We start from the raw sequence: 20,451 nt of genomic DNA on the forward strand, positions 1-20,451 counted from the left end.
TTTAATATAGTAATGTAAAGTATTGGTGGAAATTACTGAGTCTTATTTTTCTCCAAGAAATAAAAGTGATCCACCACGGAATCGTAGTAATTCCAAATCATAATGCAGTGCAATGTCTAAAGATACATTTACACAAAAAAAAGCTATATTTCAACTTTTCTTCATAAAATATTACAAGTTTTTAAAATGTACTGCTGGACCTGAGTTTATTTTGGTCACAGAAATAAATGATCCAGTAAAACGCAGTGCAATATCTGAGACAAAATTATGTGTTATGCTTTTTTAACAATTTAGGGAAAAGTGTCTCCACCTCGAACAGGTGTAATATTAAAGGGCAGACATGGCAATGTATACATCGTAATAATAATCCCAATAGATACAACTGTTTTTAGTCTGGATACTTGGAGTGCAATTGTAATGCAGGGATTCACTTGTAACTGAATATAGCTTCTGTTAATCTTAATTAAAATATATAATCACTTCTTCCACTGCAGCTGTAATCAGTTTGAAAGTAATTATATTGTGCATACTGAGAATGTCATGTTCATTGAACTGATTTTATGTGGGTGTACACCCACTGTTTATAGAAACATGATTCTTGGAAAATAACTGGTTTAAAAATAGTTGTTACCTCTCATTCATCTATTCCGCTTTCTTATAAAAGGCATTTCCTCAAAAATTCCTCAGAAAAGAGATGCTAAACAGTATGATATATTAGAGCAACTTTTAAATCCCTTCTAGTGGTATAACATTCAGTAAGAACATTTATTTTAGAACTATTTTTCTTTTTGTATTACTTTTACCATCTGTATTATTATTATTATGTTGCATTGTTGGAGAAGCCTGTGACATAAGATTGTCAACGACATAATTACTCTGTAGCTATGTTAGTTTGACAATAAAGAACCTTGAACCTTGAACCTTGATTCAGCCATGTCTACATCTAAAATCCTGAATCTCCTTCAATACATTGTTTTTTTTATCAACTTTAACAACTAAATTAAACATCCAGTGTAAAAACAGGACAAATAACCAAGCCAGACTTCCCAGTTTCCCTCTTAATCTTTTATTTCATTACATTTTATCACGTTAACTTAATGGCTTATTTCTGCTCCTTCCAATCAGTCAGCAGCTAAGCATGACAGACAGATCTCATAGCGCCCCCCTGTGGCCGCCTACAGCCGTGTAATCCATCCCAGCAGCTGCTTAGGGAGTCTGCTCCACCCGATGTGGTCCAGAGGCTGTTTGTGGGGTGAACCAGAACCTGAGCAAAGCAGCGCTATATTATTTTAATTAATATATCTCCACAAATACATATTTACATAGACAGATGACTTCATATATCCTCCAGAAAGATCAAGTTTGGCGTTGTCTACCGTAAACCCATAAAAAAAAGATCCTGCAGTCACACAACCCCAAATGAATTAAGTCCTCAAGTCACATCAATGTGTACAAATGATTAGGCCAAAGACGTAAATGTATCACATATAATCATCACATTTAAAATAAAATTAATTGGTCGATGGATTAATTAATAATTGTTGGACCAATGCATAGAGAGAACAACAGTGTGAGAAGTAATTTGAAGTGGAAGTGAGAAGCTGTAACACACACACAGTCTGGCCCATGTCATTCATTAGGGTTTCCTATGACAGATAAACAGAAACTGTATGAGAAAGTGAGGTAAAAACCCTGGTCTCTCATCCATTATCTACCAGGCTAAAAAGGACTCCCTTGTGGTCCGGAGATGCAGTGTTTGGGCTGCCTTGGCACGTGTTACCGTCCACAGAGAGCAAGAGAAACAGTCTCTCCAGCTTTCTTGGAGCTCACCAGATTGAGCCCGGTGACTGGTGATGATGCGGCCCCTCCGTGTTCCTCCTCACAGGGAGGGATCCCACCGCAGTCACAGGGTACGACACGCCCGACGACTGTCAGAGCCCTAAGGTCAAAGCTCGTCCTTCTCCATCTGCTGGAACGCCTCCAAGTCTTCCCGCCAATCAGCCAGCAGTTCATCCACTGACTGGTTTGAGTCTGTCTTGCCTTCCTTGCTCTTTGCAGAGTCTGTCTCCTCTTTGGGCTGAGTCGAATCCGCCACTGTAGGAGGAGCTCTCTCTTCTGCGGGACTAGCTTCCTCTGCGGGACTAGCTTCCTCTGCGGGACTAGCTTCCTTATCAGCTGGTCCAACTCCCTCTGCAGGACTAGCTTCCTCTGCGGGACTAGCTTCCTCTGCGGGACTAGCTTCCTTTTCGGCTGGTCCAACTCCCTCTTCAGGACTAGCTTCCTCCATAGGACTAGTGTCTTGATCTACATCACTGACAGCCTCCTGTGATGGTTTAATCTCGTCTAGCGCCAAAGTGCTAATTAGCGATTGACTAATTGGCTCAAAATTGGTGGGAGTAGTTGCCTCAGTTAAGCAGCCCCCCTCAGCAGCTTCCACGTCTGCACCTGAAAAAGAAAGCAGAGGTGTGAGAGACACACAAAGCCTGTATACTCCTCCTCAGTCAGTCATCTTTACAACATGCCCCCTGTTAGCCATTCTTGGGCAAAAATAGAAGCGTTTTCATCGTGAGGTTGTCAGCTGTAACAGCATGATGCTGACGGTGAGTCATGTTTCCCACAGGATAAAGACTTTCTCACATAGCTGCACAACCAAATTGAGAGTCAACTGTGAAATGACATCTGGCAAAAAATATACTGTGAATTGTGCACCGATCTGGTTAGGGAAAGTTGAAATCAACTCCTGATTGAATATGTGTTAAGGAACAAGTAATTATACTTTACAGTCAAGGGGATAAAGCAAGGACAACATGCAATGACTGTTACTTCAAGGCTGTGTAATGTAGGTACAGAAAGGCAAAAGGTATCTGGTCTTTATTGTATTCTGGTGGCTTTATTTGAAAATAATAACAAGGTTTGTGGCCAATGGTCTGTTTTGGGAAGCAGCTCGTCTGTGAAAGCATGTAGCCAGATCCATATCAGCTCTTATTGTGCTGTTATGGATCCGATCCTGTATAAACACCCAGGTTACTTGTAAAGATTATGGCCTTTGTTTAGGCTTCCTAGCATTAGTTCTGGAATCTGGCCATTTTATAACCCGTTTGACAGGAAACCGTTGGATAATCAAAAGCCATTTTAGGCTAAAATAAAGTAAAGCAGATCAAAAATAAACGGTGAGTCTCACACCAGAAACAGTAATGTAAAATCACTGTTATATGGCTTCGGGGGGTAATACTCCCCCATACTTTCCAGCCTTGTCATGTTCAGCTATTGGCTTCCTCTAGTGATTAACAGACATAAAGAGCTGCCGTGTCCTCAGCTTTGAAGGGTAAAATCATAAATGACCATACTGTGACTGCAGCAAGCTTTTTATATCAAACACAAACCGAATCCTGCGGTTTGAGGGCAGAGGGAGAGGAAAGGACGAGGGTAAATGGAGATAAAGGCACGAGAAAGGATGCAGAAAGAGAATAACAGGCACAGAAAGAAAAAAGAGAATACTTACTGCCCTCAATCTGGCTGCCAGGACGAGGTTTGCCTTTGAATATTGTTGCTGCTCATCCAAAGGGGAGAGGGTTATGAAAGAAGAAAAGAAACCAAGAAAGAGAGGAAAGGCACCGTTACAGACAACCACTGAGAATCGGCAAATGAGGTAAGAATACAAGAATGAGGATGCAATATTGATAAGGGTGTACAACTCCTAACCATCCACTGTTATAAACCACAGCTTGGGAATGAGTCACGCCCTCCGAGACTTCAAATAATGCCTGAATCCCTACATCTCATCTTTATTTCATGAAGCCAGGAACATAATGAGGCTCAGTCAGTGGAGAGAGGGATAACTCTACTGATGTGATCAATGTGGAGTGATAAGTGGAGCAAAGAGGGGAACATTTAGGGAGGCTTGTTGTGAGGGAGTCATGTCACACCTCTGTCTCTGGCTTTGTCGCTCAGCAGCACCTCCACCTCCCGGTACTCCTTCAGGGTCTCCAGCAGGATGTTGCCCTCCTTGTGGAAGAGGAAGAGGAGCGGCAGGGTGACGTCGTCCGTGCTGCGGCCGTCGCCCGCCATCTGAAACAGGGGCGCTGTGTCGCTGCTGCTGCCCTCGTTGTCGTCTGGAAGGAGAGGGAAAGAGCAAAGGGAGATGAGAGAGAGATAGTGGTGCTGAAAGAAATAGTTGATCGAAATTGAAAATGAACTTACAACAACTTTTATATAAAAAGGGACAGTTTCATCGCACAGGCCATAAGACTGTTAAACAACTGAACTTTTGAAAGAACATCCATCTGTTTGCAACTTATATATATATCAATATTCCAATGACTTGTATATAGAATATTCTGCACTATTTCTATTATATTGACTTGCACTATTTTATCTGTTTTATTGTGTTGCACTGTTGGAGTAGCCTGTGACCTAAGATGTTCATTGTCATGACTACACTGTAGCTATGTACAAATGACAATAAAAGCCTTGAATCCTTGAATTGAATATTGTTAATTGAAGTCCTTTAAAACAAGGTAGGCTAATGTATTTAAGAAATGTATGTTGTTGTATTTCTTTAAATTCATCAACAGAAAATGCTCAGACATGAACAAAGGAAAAGAAAATCCAGAATGTGTGACTGTAAAAAGTGTGACACATGCCTGCCTTTTCCTACCTGCCTCTCTCGCTGGCTTTGCACTCATTGCACGATACTCCAGTCTTTCAAAATATGCTAGCTTGACATCTGTGAGTATATAGTTGCCATGTTTGTTGTTTACATCCATCATGATATGTTTACGTTTAATGGGAGTGGCTTTAGAGGGAGGCCTGAAGAGACGGGCTGTTGCCAAGTTTCTCACTAGATGTTGCAACATTTGGCACTAGTGATGTTCGCTACTTTAACTGTAAGAGTTAGCAACAATGTGCTGTTATTTTTGATTGGATGATTTTCTATAACACTTGTTGGCTTCTCCAATGTTACTGATCTTTAACACTAAAAACTTATTTTTCTTTTACTAGTTTCTGACATTTTCTAAATTAAACGATTCATCTATTCATTAATACACTGTTTATGTGGTATAAAGCAGGGCTCGACATTATAAATGGCCCGCTGGCCCGGAAGCACCATTTAGACACCCCGGGCCAGCATAACGTACTTTCCACTTGCCACTTGCTTAATACCAGCGGTAACCGGCCAAGCGCTGGGCAAAAAACAACCTTCAAATAAAAGAATGTCACCGGAGGAGTTAAAGGAGAGTGACAGGGAGTATGAGAAGAAGAGGGAGAGAAAGTTTCAGCCACACTGGCTTGATCGATGGCGTTGGCTTCAATATGATGCCAATATAAACAAGGTCTGTGAAGAGTAGAACAAATATAAAGGTATATTCGCTATAGGGAAATGTCCCAGAAGTTTAGGAGAATGAAGGTTCTAATCTAGCCTATTACAAAGCCATTACATTTCTAACTCCTGATAATGACATTACATTACATTACATGTTATTTGTTAGACGCTTCTATCCAAAGCGACTTACATACATTCAGTACTGTGGACAATCCCCACAGGAGCAATTTGGGGTGAAGTGTCTTGCCCAGGGACACAACGACATGCTGACTGCAGTGGGACTCGAACTTGCTATCCCCTGATTCGAAGTCCATCATACTATCCACTGAGCCACAGCCTCCTCGCCAGGAAGGCAGAAAGCGCATTATACAAATAATAATACTCATAATAATGATAATCGCAGACATTTTTTAACAATGCCCACAATATAATTATCTTAATAAACCAAATATGAACAATTGAGGAAAATGAGGAAGAACTGATGATTCAAATGTTGTAGTACAAGTAGTAATGTAGTTTTTGCATAAATTACTATTGCAAATTTTCTTCATTATAAGTCGAGTATTTGGACGAATGCTCTTGGGCCAGTGGAATTTTACCCTTAATGTCTACCCCTGTATAAAGGGATTCACAGCTGTTTATAAAAGGTCCTATATAGAAGCAGTTTGTTAAGATCAAGCCTATTTGAGTTCTGCTTTATTATTAAGTCCTCATGTATTGTGCAGGACCCTAATCGACTGGCTGTCTTCAAGGTAATCTATTTATGGAGCTCTAATCTAGTCACTGTGCAGTCATCTTCCGTCGTTAGCCCCTCACACTCACCGATGACGATGCCTCCGATGGCGCCAGCCTTCTGGATGTGTCGGGCCTTCTCTGCGAACATGCACTGGCCCCTCTGAAGCAGGGCGATGTGGCCCCGCACGTACTCAGGGTTGGTGATCTCGCTGCAGCCGCTGTAGGGTTCTGCCACCGTCACAAAGCCTCGTAACTGGGGAAGAGACAGGAGGAGGAATTATGGAAAATAATAATTAAACAAGTTTTCAAATAAGCTGCTGCAGTTGTCCACATGTTCTCCTCTGGTGCTGAAACCATGTACACTTGAATCAGGAGAATATTGTAGGAGAGGAACAGCCCTCTTACAAACGCCAGGAAAAAAGTGACAGGCTCTCTTAGGGAAAACAAACAGGAGGACTGAATGCCCGTTCAAAACCTGGCAGCTTGGCAAAGCTACTCAAACTACTCACTCCTGTGGCACTTTTGGACAGGTCGATGCCAAACTGCGCTGGGCCGGCGGTCAGCACCACCCTGCCAAAGAACGGATCTGAGACGATCTGAATGGCTCGGGGCGGTAGCTGCTCCTTCTGCTGCTGGCTGGACAGCTCCATCATCTCCTGCATGAAGCGCACGCCGTCCTCTGCCGCTACCGCGCTCACCGCCTGGGAGCGGGAGAGGAGAGGGAGAAGAGAGAGGGTTTAAAAAAACTATGTTGTAGAATTTAAATAACTACTTGTAAATGCATGTACTGTTTATGCAAAAGTGTTTTAAAAAGTAAAGGTTTAGCGAAAATAAATGAATTTGAGCATTTACAATTAATCAAGATTTGTTGGATTCTCCGTTTACCGTGGAGGCCTGCTTTCTTTACAAATCCAAGGTAACAAAGGGTAAGTCATTGAAATACAATTGGTCACTTTGTGGGTGAAGTATTCCTTTTAAAACAATATGCACTTAATTGCTTTTTTTGACAAACAACTATTGACATTTTGAAAATGTGTTTTTTCTTCATATTAGAGATAGCATTGTATGTTTTTAGAGGTATCTTGCTGTACATTCGTATGTATATACTGGTGAAGAAACATTATAGAATCATTACTCCCCTTTAGTCTCTCAAGGATTCAAGGATTCAAGGCTTTTATTGTCATGTGCACATTAGCTACAGTGTAGATATGGCAATTAAAAACTTAAGTCACAGGCTCCTCCAACAGTGCAACATGAATATATATACAGTAGGACATAGAACAAATTTAAAAAATAGTATAATATCTAATACAAAACTGCCAAGAGCATACGATGAATAGACTTAAAAGATTATTTCATGCCTTGGATTCAGTGTCTGTAGATGTATCCCCTTGTTGATAGACAGCGTACCTGTGTAGCATGCTGCACCAGCTGCACCCTGCCATCTTTCAGGTGGATGAGAGTGACGCCCATCCTTCTCAGCAGCTCCAGATGCTCGGGGTTGTTTGCCATGAAGTCCTGCGCCCTGAGGGGAGGACGACCCATTCCAGGCTCCCTGACAGGAGGGGAAGGAGCCAGAAGTTAATAACATGGAAGAGATACAGCATTACAGAAAGTAGATAACAAGGGCAGGCACATAACCTGGTCAGTGTGTTTGCATACCTGTAAGGAGCAGCACGGGGGCAGCTCTTATCCACAGCAGTACGGATTGGTTCCCTCAGATGACGAGGGTATGCGGGGTCAGGAAACAGGAGGCGAGTGTTAGGGCACGTCCATTCGAAGTTGGAGTCGTCCATCTCCTCCTCTGACTGCAGTATGAGTATAATACAGATTCTGTTAGGAACTGATATATACAGGCTTTCATTTAAAGGTCCCCTATTATACTGTTTTTCATTACTTTATTATAGGTCTCAGATATATACAAAACATGTCTCTGAAGTGTTTGGCTCCAAACACCCAACAGATCATTGCAGCATCCCATAATCCCCTCTGTTTCAGCCCTGTTTCAAAAGTGCTGATTCTCTGTCTGTTACTTTAGATGAAAATAAGGAGCCCCTCCCCACGCCCCTCTGAGAGATATTTGGTTACAAAGAACACAATGGTGCTCTAGGAGGAGATTCAGGTGATAAGGTGGGGGGGGTTACCTTGGTTGGTGATTGGCTAATGGTTACACAAGACAACAAATCGTTATGACATCATAAAGTGGCCAAAATCTGATCAGCTCTTTTTCAGACAGGTTTCTATATAAATGGATCAGGACAAAAAGTGAGTGAATCTTTTTTCCTGAAACTTTCAGAATCTCTTTACACAGAGGGGACACATGTTGATGTAGAAGAGACATGAAAAAGTGGATTTTGCATAATAGGTGACCTTTAAAGTCATATTTGAATTGTTACTGTATGGAGTACCGTTCTGTTTGAGGGAATAGACTGTGAGTGAGGCGTTGTGGAGAGAGACAGGGGCAGGAGGTGAGCCTCGGTTGTGAAGATGTAGTCCTCGACGTCAAACGGTAAATCCTCATCATCAGCAAACAGCAGGAAGAGGTATTTAAACATCTCGGCAAGGAAGAACGAGTCCATCCTGATACAAGGGAAGAGGTGAGAGGTTATAACTGTTGGTTCATTGATCAGATAATCATGTAGGGCGTTGCAGAGTAGAGCCAGACTTACTAGCAGGCTGTATTTGTTCACCTTATCTGCACTGTTTTCTCTATATGTGGTACATTCATGTTTTGTTGGTCACATGTATTTGACTTGTTAATTCATGTTTCAAGCATCTATTTTTTATGCATTTTTAAGCATCTTTTAAATTATTATATTATCCTTTTATTAATTTATAATACATGATAGAAACAAATATTTGCAGATATTTACTCTAATATTAAAATATTCCTATTATATAAATAATTGTAACATGTTTGAATTGCTTTTATTGTTAAAATAACCTGCTTTAGCGCCTAGGTTTTACATAACTCTTTAAATAAACACATTTGATCATTTCAAAGACCGTGGCATTATTTTGTTTGTTTGATTAAACACAAGTACTGGCCATTATGTATTTTAATCTGAATTATTAACATAATTAATTGAATATTAATCCAGCTCAGTTATAGTTGAATGAAATCTAACCTATCCCACTGTTAAACCCTCCATTGCCTCACTTGCTGTGGCTTATACAATGCGTTACATCATCTCATGTAATAAATCTCACAAACACTTTATTCTTTATATCCTCACCTGTCCTCGTGACTCCCAGTGCGCACGTCCTTCATCGCAGCGAAGCCGCAGGGAACACGAGCAAAGCGGTTGAGGTTGTCCAGGATGGTGCGACCGGCCTCCAGGTAGTAAGGGTCTCCTGTGGCCTGGGAGTAAAGAAGAAAGTTCATAACAAAGACTGTACTGTATATAAAAAAATAACAGAGGACAGAACATCAACGTTAGAGAAGTCTCCAGTGAGCCCTGATCAGACACAGAGATTTTCCTTCATACATATTTTACAAGACACCAGAATGCCAAAGGCAAAGTATTGAATAATGCTTATTAACTGCAGAAATGGAGATAGTGTGTCTGAAACTGTGTAATGAGTCTTTTCATAATTGCAAGTTAATGTAATTTAGCTAAATCTGGTGCCTGATAATAGGCTCTCTGTACAGTGAAAAGAGAACTCCTGCATTATGAAAGGCTTCCGTGATAAATTACCTTGTAAAGGAAATAGGTGCTCTCTGCAAACTCAGGCCTCAGGGGATGTTGGGCCCAGTGTACCCTGAAATCAGTAGTGAAGGCCTGGGGAGAGACGGAGAAGGACAAAGGGGTCAGCACAGCATCCAAAGCATTGTAATAAGAACAGACAGCCGAAGCTAAAAAAGCAGCCGTGTCGTGTGAAACGCAAGCTGGTTCTCTTCCAAACAGTTACAGTTGGAGACACAAGCCATATGGGGTTACTAATACTCCACGGTCAAATTAAAAGACACCAAGTGACTTTTTTTGTAGAGCAGTTTATACCTATTTTCCATGTTGGTTACACAAAGACAGATTACCTCTGGGAGGAAGTTGTGTTTCTTTGTGACTTGATACAGCATCTCATGTGTCTCGATGGCAGGACGGATATCTCCCTTCAACACCTGCAGAATGAAAAACAATGATTACTGAAATGGCACAACAAGCCTACATAAGAAGACCTTCAATATCTATGATCCAATCTGACCTGCAGTCCAGGGAAGAAGGCCAGCAGAGAGTCCATCCAGGTGCGAGCGGGGAGCAGAGGTTTGTGGATGTGAACGTCCAGCAGCAGCGGGGGCTGGCTGATGTACTTCATTATAGATGCATAGTGCTAAATGAGGCATACAAATCAGAACGATTGAGGATATAAAAACAGCATGTGGTGCTCGGTGATATACACAAAAATAACTTGTTGCAATTATTTTGACTGATATTGCAATTGGGATATGTTTCACAATATTGGAGGTAGTAATCAGTTTGAATCTTTATCATTGATAAATATTTGATACAGATAATAAAATAAATAAATCATGGTGGGATATTTTAATATGGGTACTAGTCTCAAGAATACTTCATTCAAATTTGGTTTTAACAAATATTTTTTAACCTGTAACATATATTCTGCTTCTTTCATTTCGATTATTGCACCAGTCCATATTGCAATTTTGATTAATGATGCAGCCCCAGAGGAAAAGTATTTAATTTAATTTTGGTGCTGAAAAAGAAAAAAGAAATCCTGAAATGCACAATCGGAAAAGTGTAGCGCTGCTTTTTGTCAGAGAGGCCACGTTGAGAAAATGCTATTATGCAATAAGAGGCATCAAATTACTCTGTATGAATATGTGTGTGTATGAGTGTGTGTGTGTGTGTGCGTGTGTGTGCATGCTCACAATATTGAACCGCTGCAGAAACTGGTCATCTCCCAAGAGGACGTAAGCCTTTAGCAGGTATTCATAGTAAGAGTCGATTCCCGCTCCTACTCCGCTGTCTGGGGACACACAACCATACATCACTTTAAAAGACATATCGGATGTTTTCTATTTTTACCCGTCAACCCAATCCCCTCTCACCCAGACAGAAAGATATACTTATACCTAATACACACTTTCCCATGTTCTTGTTTATGTCTACATATGAACAACTCTCCCCTCAGGTCCCCTCTCCCCTTCTCTCACCCCTGCGGACCCACTCTCCAGAGTGGATGTTGATGGTTGTTCCCACCAGGTTGCTGTTTCTCTGTCTCTTCTCCCACAGAAAGTCCATAGCTCTCCGGGCATGAGCCTGTGAGGAAAGGAGCATTATTGATTTTAAAAGAAAATGAAAAAATCTATCCGCAGTAGCCGTCTGCTGTGAGAAAGATTATAGTGATTGGCTCTGTGCTTGATCAGCAGTCTGCCGCTGCCAGGATGTGAACCAGAAACAGGCTCTCATACCATTGCACAGGGTAAAATATCTAACACTGTTTCACAATACCTCCACAGATACAGGTTCCCTACCCATCATTATCTGCACATTTAAATGTACAGTACCAGTCAAAAGTTTGGACACCTTCTCATTCAATGGTTTTGTTTATTTAAAGAGGACCTATCATGCAAAATGCACTTTTGTATGTCTTTTATACATGAATATGTGTCCCCTGTGTTCCAGGGAACTCACCAAGTGTCAGAAAACACAACCCTCTCTATTTTCCTCCATACCCAAATCTCTAAAAAAGGGGCTGCAACGGATCTGATAAAAACTGATCCAGATTTGAACACTGTCCTGACGTCAGGACGGTGGCGCTACGGCTATTGGGCCAACTCCACCAATCAGGAGGAGACAGCCACGGCCATTGCCGTTCGAAAGCGCTGGAGACGCTGTAGTACATATGCCAGGCCTGTAGGTGGTGCTGTTGCTCACAGAATCAACCCTTGCAAAAACAGAGCTAACATTTTTCAAATTGAGCGAAATGAGGCATGGCTAAAATGCATGATCTGTTTGGTATTTTGAAAAAAAAAAAGTATAAATATGCCTTATATAGGTATGGTCCTACACTATATTATTCAAATATAGCATGATAGGTCCACTTTAAATTATGTTCTACTTATTAATACTGAAGACATCAAAACTATGAAAGAACACATATGGAATTATCTAGTTAACAAAAAAGTATTAAACAATCCAGAATATGATTTTTATTTTAGATTCTTCAAAGTAGCCCCCTTTTGTCTTGATGACAGCTTTGCACACTCTTGGCTTCTCTCAGTCAGCTTCATGAGGTCGTCACCTGGAATGGCTTTCAATTAACACGTGTGCCTTGTCAAGAGTCAATTTGTGGAATTACTTGTGTTGTGCAGAGGTAGGGTTAGTGCACAGTGGAGAGCCCTATTTGACTACTGTTGTAATCCATATTATAGCAAGAACCACTTAACTCAGTAAAGAGAAACGACCGTCCATCATTACTTTTAAGATCCGGAAAATGTCAAGAACTTTGAAGTGCAGTCGCAAAAACCATCAAACGCTATGATGAAACTGGCTCTCATGAGGACCCCCCTCAGGAAAGGAAGAGCAAGAGACACCTCTGCTGCAGAGGATAAATACATCAGAGCTACCAGCCTCAGAAACCGCAAATTAAAGCACCTCAGATTAGAGCCCACATAAATGATCACAGAGCTCAAGTAGCAGACAATCTCAACATCCACTGTTCAGAGGAGACTGCGTGAATCAGGCCTTCATGGTCCAATCGCTGCAAAGAAGCTACTACTGAGGATGAACAACAAAAAGAAGAGAATTGTTTCGGGCCAAGAAACACAAGGATTGGACATTAGACCAGTGGAAATCTGTACTTTGGTCTGATGAGTCCAAATTGAGGTTTTTTTTGTTCCAACCTCCGTGTCTTTGTGAGACGCAGAGAAGGTGAGCGGATGGTTTCTGCATGTGTGGTTCCCACCGTGAAGCATGGAGGAGGAAGTGTGTTGGTGCGGGGGGGGGCTTTGCTGGTGACACTGTTGGTGATTTATTCAGAATTCAAGGCACACTTAACCAGCATGGCTACCACAGCATTCTGCAGCGCCATGCCATCCCATCTGGTTTGCTCTTACTGGGACCATCATTTGTTTTTCAAAAAGACAATGACCTCAAACACACCTCCAGGCTATGTGAGGGCTATTTGACTAAGAAGGAAAGTGATGGAGTGCTGCGTCAGATGACCTGACCTCCACAATCACCTGACCTCAACCCAATTGAGATGGTCTGGGATCAGTTGGACTGCAGAGTGAAGGAAAAGCTGCCAACAAGTGCTCAGCTCCTCAGGGAAGTCCTTCAAGACGGTTGGAAAACCATTCCAGGTGACGACCTCATGAAGCTGACTGAGAAGCCGAGTGTGCAAAAGGGGGCTACTATGAAGAATCTAAAATCATATTCTGAAATGTTTAACACTTTTTTGTTTACTAGATAATTCCATACGTGTTCTTTTATAGTTTAGATGTATTCAGTATTAATCTACAATCTAGAAAATAATTAAAATAAATAAAAACCTTTGAATGAGAAGTTGTATCCAAACTTTTGACTGGTACTGTAAGCCGACAAAATGTAGCTAAACAAGCTAGACGTGTTTTAAAAAAATGGTCAATGATAGGTAATATGTCAAAGATCCTCCATAAAAACGACATCGCAGTAGATCCACAAGCTTAGATTTATCTGTTCTAATAGTTTTGTTGATATGTATTTAGCTGAGTTGATAACATTTAAGTCATTATTCCAAATAACAATTTTTGGTAACATTTTATATTAAGGTACACAAATTAACCATCAACTAGTTGTTAATTAACATGCATATTAGCAGTATATTGGCTCTTTATTAGTCATTATAAAACACTTATTAATGCCTTATTCTACATGACTGTATTCTACAAGTAATAGGCCATTAGTTGAGAGTTTTTCCTCAATAACAATCTAATTAGTGCTTATTTATTGCAAGTAAGGAAGTATCAATATGGGCCTAATAAGGCAGTAGTACCACAAGAATAGTAATTCTCCCATAATAACACTTAACAAATATGATCTATTCTTATGTAACAAGACATGCAACTATAAGTGTTAATTAAGTCTAAATAACTCAAAATTAGGTATTTCTATCTAAGAAAATGTTCCCTATTTTAAAGTGAAGTCTTGTTCATAACCAATAAGCTAGTAGTTTGACTCTAATTAGGTATTTATATCTAAGAATAGTATGGAAGCTAAAATATATCGCCCCTCATACATAATACTTTATTTGGTAGTATACTTCTGTTCACACTGGTGACAAATGACATCATGACTGTTGGGAAATAGTTTTGTTCCCTAAATATGTGGTCAAATAAAAAAATTAACCCTTTTGACATCTGCATTTAAAAGCAGTGCTATTTACATGATAAGCCACAACATGATCATATAGCTGTAATAGCAAGATATTTTAATTGTTGTTGATTTGATACCTCAAACACAGGATCCCCAGTGAAGCGACTTAAGGCGGCAAACTCCAGGATGAGGGTTCCAGCGCACGCAGTGCAGGTGTCTGTTTCTGTGCCTGTTCTCGTCCCAGGACCCCTGACACCGTGTCTCAAGTTCACCTGTCAAGCAGAAGAAAGACAACCATTAAACTATCTGTTTTAAGAGTCGCATTTGTTCTGTAAGAAATATTTGCATGATCACTAGTCAGACAAGAAATGTTCCAAAGCTGCCAGCAGAGAAGTGGAACACAACATTTTAATGATGTAGTCATGAGCTGAGAGGTTATTAGTGTCATTTTAAAATGTTGCAACCCAGGAAAAGTTGTTCTAAGATCTTAAGGGTCCCATGACATGGCCATTTCTACTGATCATAATTCCATTGTTGAGGTCTACTAGAATAGATTTACATTGTTCCAAAATCACATTGGTTTTCTCATACAGCATCTCTGTATAGTATGTGTATTCACTCTCTGTCCTACACGGCTTGTTGGAGCTCCTGCCCCCTGTGGGGGAAACTTCTGTGTAGCAATGCAGGAGGAGTCACCGACTCAAAAGGAGACACGGGGAGAGCTGGAGCTTTGATGTCAAACACTGATGGGTTTATTTAGGAGCTTCGGCCGGAGAATTCACAAAACAAGTCAAAGAGTCAGAGGTTCTGACTTCACGGTAGAGTTGCCACATCAATTCTGAAGAACTCTACCCCAGACCCATGTATTTAGCTAGTTCAGAGAGAATAATCAACATTGTGCATAACAAGATAGAATCATAACACCTCTATCAGCTGACGCCAACAGGCAGGAACAGGGAGACAAAACACTGAGAGCACAGCAGCCAAGGTTACAGGTGCGTGTGCTCAGTCAGGACAGTATGAACTGATAAACTGGGTCAAAGTTATGGGCCTTGGAAAATATTTCCCCAACACCCCCCCTCCCTATGAGCCCACTGTGCTCTGATTAGTCAACCACCGTTACAGCGGAACATCAGTGATTATGTTTTACAATGGCGTTTGTTAGCAACCAGAAAATGACACCAGTAATGACAAACAGATGAGAATGCTGCGTGGGGTCTGGGTGCCATGTTGGCGGGACGTTGCGGGGCTCGCTGCTCTGCCCTTTGAGGCTCGAGGAGCGGACAGTGTGAGCTGGATTACTGGTGTTGTTTCCTGGTTGCTGCGTGGGGTCTGCGAGACAGCGAGACACCGCGGAACTCAGCCTGAGCACACACACACACTCACTGCCAGGCTGTGAGTGTGTGTGTGTGTGCGGGTAATCGCGGAGTCGCGGCTGAGAAAAGATAAGTCTGAGTGAGTGTGTGTGTGTGAGGAGCTCCGCGGATTGGGGTCATTTGGACCAATCCACGGAGCCATTACGTCACTATGACCATTACGTCACTCTACTCAGGAAGAAAAAATGGAAAATCTCCAACGAGGCGTTCTGGAGCAGCATAGACAGGTCTTTTCTGTGTAGAGTTTTACTCGCTACAGGGTGTACTTTGAGGGTTTGTGACCGTTTACATGCATAAAAACCTACATAACACACAAGGGGACGGGTAATAACCGGAAAAGCATGTCATGGGACCTTTAAATGTTTTTATGTGCTGAACACAATGTTCACTGACTTTTCTCACTGCAACTGAGTGGGTTCACCTCATCTAGAGTAGCTACATTTATTTACAATAAAGCATATTCACAAGTGGAATAATAGAACTACAAAAAACAAGTAAGTGTAACATTCTTGTTAATTATCCCCACATTAGACAGACTACAGTGCGTGTAGGTTTGTTTCTGAGCTTAATTTGGGTTAGATTCTGTATTGTGTGCAGTGGTCTCACCCTGGGATAAGGCAGGCCGCTGCTGGTGTTGAAGGCCGGCAGCAGGCGGAGGCCCAGGTCTTTGGCCATATGCAGGAGCTCATCCTGGTACCACTGCATGTTCTGACCTCCTTCCTTCAGCATCACGGCCATGGAGTGCCCTCCCAACAAGCCTCTGAACATAGACACGACCAAGAGCCACATTAAGAATTAAGTACATCATATATGCTACGATTACAGAGGGAAACTTTTAAAGAAAGATGGACACCATTGGTGGAGGTAATAGGGGGGAACTGGGATAATAATGGAAGGATTATAAAGGCTGCATTACAAAAAAAGGAACTGGACTGTGTGACACCCCAAAATAATATAATATGGCTTCTTTCAAATTAGGAATTTTTATTTTTGAAATATTCTGGTATTATTAGTATTATGGTAGTATATTGGACTGTATTATTGTAATATGTAGGATGATTATATATAACACATATTTTATTTTATTTTTGTTAAACCTGTGTTATTTACATTCTCAGTGTTATTATTGATTTGATTTCTATACGTTTTGTTTTTCATATTCTCATGTTGAATTTCTTGGATTTGAGACCGTCTACATGTTGTGACCCCTTGTTAAAGAAACTGTTCATCTAAATTGGAGTACTAATGGATGTAAAGGGGAATGTGAGAAAATAACTAATAAAGAATAAGTTTAAATTTAAAAAATGTAAAAAAGAATGACATCATAAGAGCTATTTGTTAACCATTGACGTGTTTTGATAGTCTGATCCAATCTCACCCAAGCACTCGTATGTTGGTTTCAAAGACCGACACCACAATGTCGTTGTCCAGCCTCACATCTTTCAGCACTCTTCTCACTGCCGCCTCGAACTCTGTCGTCTTGTTCAAAAGCTGTCAATCAGAAAAAAACATTACTATAAAATCAGGTTTAAGTACAAGGCATTTCATAGTTTAAAAGTGGAGTGAAAGACTCAAGATATTCTTAAAACAACTGCCCTTAATAATACTAAATTAATGGCTTTGTTAATGTTGGATTTAGTAACATCAAAGCACAAAGGATGTCTGCACAAGGTTCTAAATAAATAGTTTATTTCTCTTTTCAAGACTTCATTGTGGTCTGCAGTTCAGTATTTTTTGTCTTGCAATTTTATAGCCAAGTCCATACATTTCATCAATACTTTCACAGTATTCTGTCCTTTTCAAATAAATAATGACTGCAAGACAACAAAACATGGAAAATACCCACCACTAGAGTATCCAGAGTGTCTATGAGCGTCAGAGAGAACCTGTCGGAGAGAGACAAATATATTTAGCAAGGGAGTTGATTTTGAATCACAATAATTAATGCATTTAGAATGAATGTAAAAGTTATGTAATATACAATTATAATTATAAGTACAAACTTCCACCTCTGCCAGGAGCTCAACAAGGTGTGGTTATGTGTGTGTGTGTGTGTGTTGACCCATGTCATAATTGCTCTGTTATTGCATTAGATCTTAAGGAACAGCGTGTTACTCACTTTCCTAAAGCGTCGTCCACATCACCTCGACTGGGTTCAAGCCCACGCACTCTTCCTCTGCACGTTAGTGGCATCAGCTCATCTGCTGGGTACGCATGGTCCTAAGAAACACAAAACATAATTGAAACACCATGCACCATACCTTTTTGTCTTTTCAATAGTAGGCCAGCTCAGTCTGATTGTTGTAAATCCCCCTGTCTTTATCTGTTTTATTGTATTGCACTGTGGAAGGAGCCTGTGACCTAAAATGTTCATTGTCATAACTTCACTGTAGCTATGCACACATGACAATAAAAGCCATGAAACTTGAAACCTGATCCTACTTAACGCCTGAAATCAGCCGCTCAGTCTCTCTCAGACACGGGTCTGTGGCAGCAAGCTGATTCCCACGTGCTCTCTTCACCAGTTGACGCATTATTTGAGTAAGTTGTGATTATGTTTTATAGTTATTAATAGCTTGTTAGGCTTACCTGGCTAAAGCAATATTTGATTTGTTTATAACCAAGTGTTGTAGCTCTTCCTGATGTGTGTTTATATTCTAGTCTTAAAATCATCATCAACATCACCTTTAACTGTGACAGTCAAGTGCTGTGAAGGAAATAATTGATTAAACCGCTCTCATCGTGGGTCCTCATACTTTGACTGGTATGACAAGTCAGAGGCACTTTAGGCAACTCTCCAACTAAGTTAAATTACAGTCTAGTGTATACACTGATCTTAAAGCTGCCATAACAATCTACATGATACTTGAAAGAAAAATCCAAAAAGCCAGCAGGGACTATAAATGATCAAAACTACAAACATCACATCTTATATTACAATAGATATGCTTTACTCTATTACAATTAACTGGTTTGGGCAGGGATGCACAAAAGAAAGCCGTTCTGATCACTTGATAATCTTATCTGGAAACAAATTGAAATATCAAAGCTGCATGCAACAAAAATACAAACAGCTGTAGGTAGTGGAAATAGATATTTACTTACCATATAATTCTGATATGCATGGTCAAACATCTCAACCACTTGGTTCCTTTAGGGAGGGGAAAAACACAAACTAAAGTCAGCATTGTTCAATTGTTTTCAGTGTGAAAATTTATTTTTTGCTCATGGGAACTGTCTGATTTCTCTCAACTCACCTCAAGCGGCTTTTCTCTTCTCGTGACATGCTCTCTCCGAGGCTGCATAATGCTCCAAGCAGCATCAATGAGAACAGTACAGCCGGCATTGTGGTAGGGGGGCAAGATCGCAGCAATATATAAACTACCGCTCTCAGTCAGCTCCCATCAGAGCAAATACCTAGTCATAACCACTGCCCTAACCAAACACCCAAAACTAACCAGTGTTATACCTCTGAGATCATTTTAAAGCACGTTTGGCTTTGCCCAAGATATACCACTTAATCATCTACAGGCACAGAAAGCTTCACAGAATAATGCTAGTAGGTTGCCGAATATTGGCCACTGACACAGCGTCCTTGTTTATCAGCGAACATCGAACACAGCAATATTATTCCTATTGTGACTATGTATGAAGTGCACTTAAACTGCAATTAAATAGGAATGTTGTGATTTCAAGTAACCAGATATCGAGGTGTGATTGATAGAGATATACCAGACATAAGGACTAGTGCAAAGTTGCTGTGCGCAGGTTGGTGAGTCACACCTGTTTATTTCTCCAAAGTATCAGGTGTGACACGTTGACATAACCACGTTTCATGTAACTCTCACCTAAAGCAAACCGGTTATCCCTGCAATGTAAACATGACAATAATATGATTTCCTAGATGTAGTCTTATAGCAACAGCGATGTAGGAAACAATTCCGTTAACACGACACACCTTATCTAAGACTCACTGTAAACCAAAGAAAGCACAGCACACCAACCCTTATGTTGTTTGTGTTGAAAAACCCACTCGTTTACAACACAATCAATTAAAATACAAGTCAAACCAATAACCCATTTGGAAACTACTTGTTCATACCAGTTCCTGTTATCACTTTGGTGTGTCAAACCTTTTTTAGAAATTATAAGTTAATCATGTCCTCCTCTTTGACAGTTATCTTCAGGTTATCGTTGTCAGGGTTTAATTAGCCTGTTAGCCTGTTAGCCAGCCGCGCTATAACTAGCCGATCTCGCGATAACGGACAGATCGATAACGCGAGAAAAATCCATAAAAAACGCGTCCATTGTAGAGCAACGCACCTGTGCGATCTGTTTTTTCCGTACCTCTGTTTAAAATTGTAATAATTCCGCCGTAAAAAGCTGTTACGCCAAGCTAGCCTGTCTAAAAAAACCGGATGACGATAAAACGTCAACAACATCCGCTTCCTGGATCGTTGTGGCATGTATTACGCCCTGAGTTTAGTTTTTCAGGCAAACATTCCTCGCAGGCTGAGAAACATATCGCCCCGCCTTCAATGGGATGTTCCACTCCTAACTTTAGATTTGACTATAGTCCTTCAACTTAACACATATAACTTTAAGATTTAAAAGATTTTTAAACAAGATGTGTATTAGGATTCGAATTTGTTGGACAAGAGATTGGAGAATTTACCTGAAAGTCTAAATTTGGGAAATGAAT

At 40.6% G+C, this 20,451-nt stretch overlaps 1 protein-coding gene across 2 annotated transcripts; it reads right to left on the minus strand.

Annotated features, from left to right (window-relative positions):
- Positions 1–1,050: 1,050 nt before the first annotated feature.
- Positions 1,051–20,205, minus strand: edem3 (ER degradation enhancer, mannosidase alpha-like 3). Of its 2 annotated transcripts, XM_034146672.1 has the most exons (21): positions 19,007–20,205; positions 18,855–18,900; positions 17,869–17,969; positions 17,596–17,635; positions 17,128–17,240; positions 16,356–16,509; positions 14,511–14,645; positions 11,232–11,337; positions 10,947–11,044; positions 10,262–10,387; positions 10,095–10,178; positions 9,757–9,840; positions 9,295–9,419; positions 8,467–8,638; positions 7,721–7,866; positions 7,469–7,613; positions 6,568–6,759; positions 6,146–6,311; positions 3,927–4,112; positions 3,503–3,550; positions 1,051–2,445 (listed from the first exon to the last, which is right to left on the minus strand). In XM_034146672.1, the coding sequence occupies exons 1-21, from the start codon at positions 19,093–19,095 to the stop codon at positions 1,946–1,948; spliced, it is 2,856 nt and encodes a 951-aa protein (XP_034002563.1). In that variant the 5' UTR covers positions 19,096–20,205; the 3' UTR covers positions 1,051–1,945. The 2 variants fall into 2 exon arrangements, with proteins under 2 accessions (XP_034002563.1, XP_034002564.1); XM_034146673.1 differs by lacking the exon at positions 3,503–3,550 and having other exon boundaries at positions 19,007–20,204.
- Between the last annotated feature and the right edge of the window lie 246 nt (positions 20,206–20,451).

The sequence above is a fragment of the Trematomus bernacchii genome, unplaced genomic scaffold, assembly GCF_902827165.1.
Source record: "Trematomus bernacchii unplaced genomic scaffold, fTreBer1.1, whole genome shotgun sequence".
Taxonomy (NCBI): Eukaryota; Metazoa; Chordata; class Actinopteri; order Perciformes; family Nototheniidae; genus Trematomus; species Trematomus bernacchii.

What these genes read in the sequence shown, in the direction of transcription:
- edem3 (XM_034146672.1), bottom strand. Translation starts at nt 19,095, where the DNA reads ATGCCGGCTGTACTGTTCTCATTGATGCTGCTTGGAGCATTATGCAGC. An exon ending in CCTTCTTCCCTGGACTGCAG is followed by an intron (nt 10,179 to 10,261) that starts GTCAGATTGGAT and finishes TTCATTCTGCAG; the next exon opens with GTGTTGAAGGGAGATATCCG. An exon ending in CTATTCCCTCAAACAGAACG is followed by an intron (nt 7,867 to 8,466) that starts GTACTCCATACA and finishes CTCATACTGCAG; the next exon opens with TCAGAGGAGGAGATGGACGA.